A 3,544-nucleotide genomic window follows, 5' to 3' on the forward strand; every position below is an offset into this window, starting at 1 on the left:
GTGGTCCCCCCCCCCCCCCCCCGACCCAACATGAGTTTTAAGCTACTGGTACTGGGACTTGAACTGCAGTCGACTATGTGGGAGTCCAGTGACATAACCATTACACCATCTGCTGGTCCCAATAGATAAGAATTTTTATCTCCAGTCTACCTATCACCCTCCTTGAAAGTTTCTTTTCTTTTTTCCTTTTTCTTTTTCTTTTTTCTTTTTATCTTTTGTTTTGGCCTGAGAACTTAGGCTCTTTCATATTTAGTTGATACTGGGAATGATCAACCTTTGAGTCACACGCCCCCCCCCCAGTACAGGCATGCGTATGCTTTTACACACACACGTCAGTGTAACATGTAACCTCCACAAGAAATGACATAAATGTAACACTCATCCTAGAGCCATAATGAGGATGGTAGGAATGTGTTCTTGTACAGCTACAGTCTGTGACAGAGGATCAACTGATCCTACAGGGTCAGCCAAAGTACAGGTCCAGTGGCCCTTACATGAAAGCTCGGGACCAGAGCATTGCAGATTTTGGATTTTTTTCAGATTTTGTAATATTTGTATATACATAATGAAATATTTGAGAGTGAGACCCAAGTCTAAATTAATTATGTTTCATATATATAAGGTATAGAAGATAATTTTACACAGACTTTTATATTGTCAAATGTGTGACTTATCACATGAGATCAGGTGTGGATTTTTCCACTTCTGGCATTATACTGATGCTCAGAAACTTTTGGATTTAGAGCATTTCAGATTGTGGATTTTTTAGATTTAGCAATACTCAACTCAAATACTGACATTTTTGTATACTTCATAGTTTTGTTTTGTTTTTTTTAATTTTTGCTATAGGGTGTGTGCACTTACTGGAGAGAGAGAGAAAACACTCCCTAGAGTGGATGGCCACACCGCAGTCTCTTCTCTTCCATTTTCCTCTTGGAAATTTGTGGATGTACACACACATGCTTGGCATGTTTTTCAAGCTATCAGGTTCAGAATTTGAACTGTGCAGTCAGCCATGTGGGATCCAGTATCTTAACCACCTTGTCACCTGCTGGCCCTAGTTGTTGGTTTTTATTTATTTTACTTTTAGAATTATTTATTTCATTTCATTTTTTATTATTAAAATATGAAGAGAGGCAGAGAGAGAAAGGGAGAGTAAGAAAGCAAGTTGCCAGGTTTGGAACTTGAACTGTGGTCAGCCATGTAGGAGTCCAGCACATTAGCCACCATGCCGCCTGCCACCCCATTGTTTTATTTTTTTAAGACAATGTCTCACTCTGTTGTGATCTTCCTGCCTCTGCTAACCAACTGCAACTACAGCTGTATGCACTATGTCCAGCTTTTTTATAGACAGAATCTCACTATATTGCCCAGGCAAGCCTCAAGCTCAAGATCACCCTGCCTCAGTCTCCTGAGTCACCGGGACTAGAGGTACATGCCCACACCTAGCCTTTAGTTTAGACCAGGAACAGAACATGGGCCTTCCATGTGGTCCCAGCCTGACTTATTAGCATGAGCCACTGTGGCTGGGTCTGAAAATCCACTTTTATTATCCATTCTCTCATTTTATTTTTATAATACTGTGTGATATAAGTAGAATTATCATTTTGTAGACCAGAAAATAAATTCAAAGTGATAAGTGACCTACCCGATCTAAATATTGAATCCAGATCTGGTGCTCCTGTCATATTTCTCCTAACACATTTAAAAATCTGTATCAGGAGACCAGCACATGGCATAATGGTTATGTCGCTGGACTCCTACTTAGTTGACTGCAGTTCCAATCCCAGACGCAGTGACTGAGTACTTGTGCATGGGATTGCAGTGTGGCCATCCCCCTGGGAGGTGATTTTTCATTTTCCATTCTCTCTGGCAAGTGCATGCACCCTATAGCAAAAATCTCTCTCAAAAAAAATCTGTATTGGGCCAGCAGGTGGCATGGAGGTTAAGGCACCGAATGGCTGATTACATGGTTTGAGTCCCAGACCAGGCAGCTTGAAAATCATACCAGGCACATGAGTGTGTGTACTCAAAATCCTGAGAGGAGACTGGAGGAAAAGGGATTGTGTTATGGCCATTCCCTCTGAGGTGATTTCTCACTTTCTCTCTCTTTCATTCTCTGGAGACCATACACTATACCCCCATCATATATTAATGACTTACTTCATGTTTTCTTCCCCAACTTTTTTTTACAGTTGTACAGGGGATGAAGGAAGCTCAGGAAAGGCTGACGGGTGATGCCTTCCGAGAGAAACGTCTGGAAGATGAGTTGTAACATGAATGTATCCCTTCTTTGATCAAAGTTAGTATTCTGGAAGGAAAGCTGCAGTGGAGGGAATATTTGAGGAATCACCAGGACAATTAAACCAACCAGGAAACTTTGTTCTACCTTCGCTGGAAGGATCCCTCACTGTGGAAGATTTCTGCTAACAGAAGCTGGTCTCCATGTTTGGGCATCCAGCAAAGTGTGGCAGACTTCCTTCTCCTTCTCCCTCTCACCTACAGGTTGACTTGTCTTTAAAGTCAGGAGTGAAACCTTTGATAAGAAACTTGAGCCATTTGGAGGTTTACTCCTCAAACTTAAGTATTTGAGTCTTTTCTCATTTCCTCCCACTTACTCACCTTGGTGATAAAAGGAAACCATTAACACCTTTTATACAATGTTAAAATTGCAGAAATGGCTTATAAATCTAAAAAAAAAAAAAAAAACCTAAAAAACCTAAATATCAATCAGTAATTCTACCCCCTATGGAGGAGACCAGTCTGTTTTTGCTCCTGGGAATAATCTTGAGCTTCTTCCCGAATCCCTGCAGCTTCCTGCCTCTACTCCTGCTTGGACTTCTGTTTGCACAAGCACGTGTGCAGGACTGGCTGTGTCTTTGGACTCAGCCCCAGCTGGAAGCATGCTTTTTCTTGTTACTGTTGGAGAAACTCAAGCCTTCAAGCCCTAGGTGGAGCCATTTTTGTCAAGTCATCAACTGTATTTTTGTACTGGGGTCAACAAAGATAAAATATTAATTATTCCATTAAACTTTAATAAAACTTTAGAAGGAACTGTGTGTGATGGCCTTTTTGTTATTAGAGAATGGAAGATCACTTCAATAAGAAACTAACCTTGAGGGCCTAATCTAGGAGCCCTGACCTAAGACTTTTCCTCTTTCCCCTCCCACATTCAAATGAGCACTAGGGCTCATCTCTTTTACGTTTATCTTGCACATGAGAGAGAACATGTGTGAAAGGTCTCCCCGTTGTGATTTTCTGCCCCAGTCTCCCAATTAGCTGGGATCAAAGTCTTGCATCACTGCACCATACATGTTAATGTTGGGCTGGAATCCAAACCAGGGCCTATCATGCTACCCCAGCCTTGCATCTGACATGTGAAACAACATGGATGAACCTTGAAGATACATTAAGTGAAATAAGTCAGATGTAAAAGAATAGTCTATGATACCACTTATATGAGGTGCCTCAAATAGTCAAATTCATAGAGATAATATAGAATGGTGGTTGTTAGGAGCTAGGGGAGGACCAACAGGGAATTAGC

General features: G+C 41.2%; 1 protein-coding gene across 1 annotated transcript in view; it reads left to right on the forward strand.

The window, feature by feature from the left end:
- TXNDC12 (thioredoxin domain containing 12) overlaps window positions 1-3,054 on the forward strand; it is a 32,702-nt gene extending 29,648 nt beyond the window's left edge. The window contains exon 7 of the mRNA XM_006149401.3: window positions 2,196-3,054. Coding sequence (XP_006149463.1) covers window positions 2,196-2,275 — 80 coding nt within the window. The 3' untranslated portion in view covers window positions 2,276-3,054. The remainder of the gene's footprint in view (window positions 1-2,195) is intronic.
- Window positions 3,055-3,544: the final 490 nt, after the last annotated feature.

Source organism: Tupaia chinensis, unplaced genomic scaffold (genome assembly GCF_000334495.1).
Source record: "Tupaia chinensis unplaced genomic scaffold, TupChi_1.0 Scaffold000259_1, whole genome shotgun sequence".
Taxonomy (NCBI): domain Eukaryota; kingdom Metazoa; phylum Chordata; class Mammalia; order Scandentia; family Tupaiidae; genus Tupaia; species Tupaia belangeri.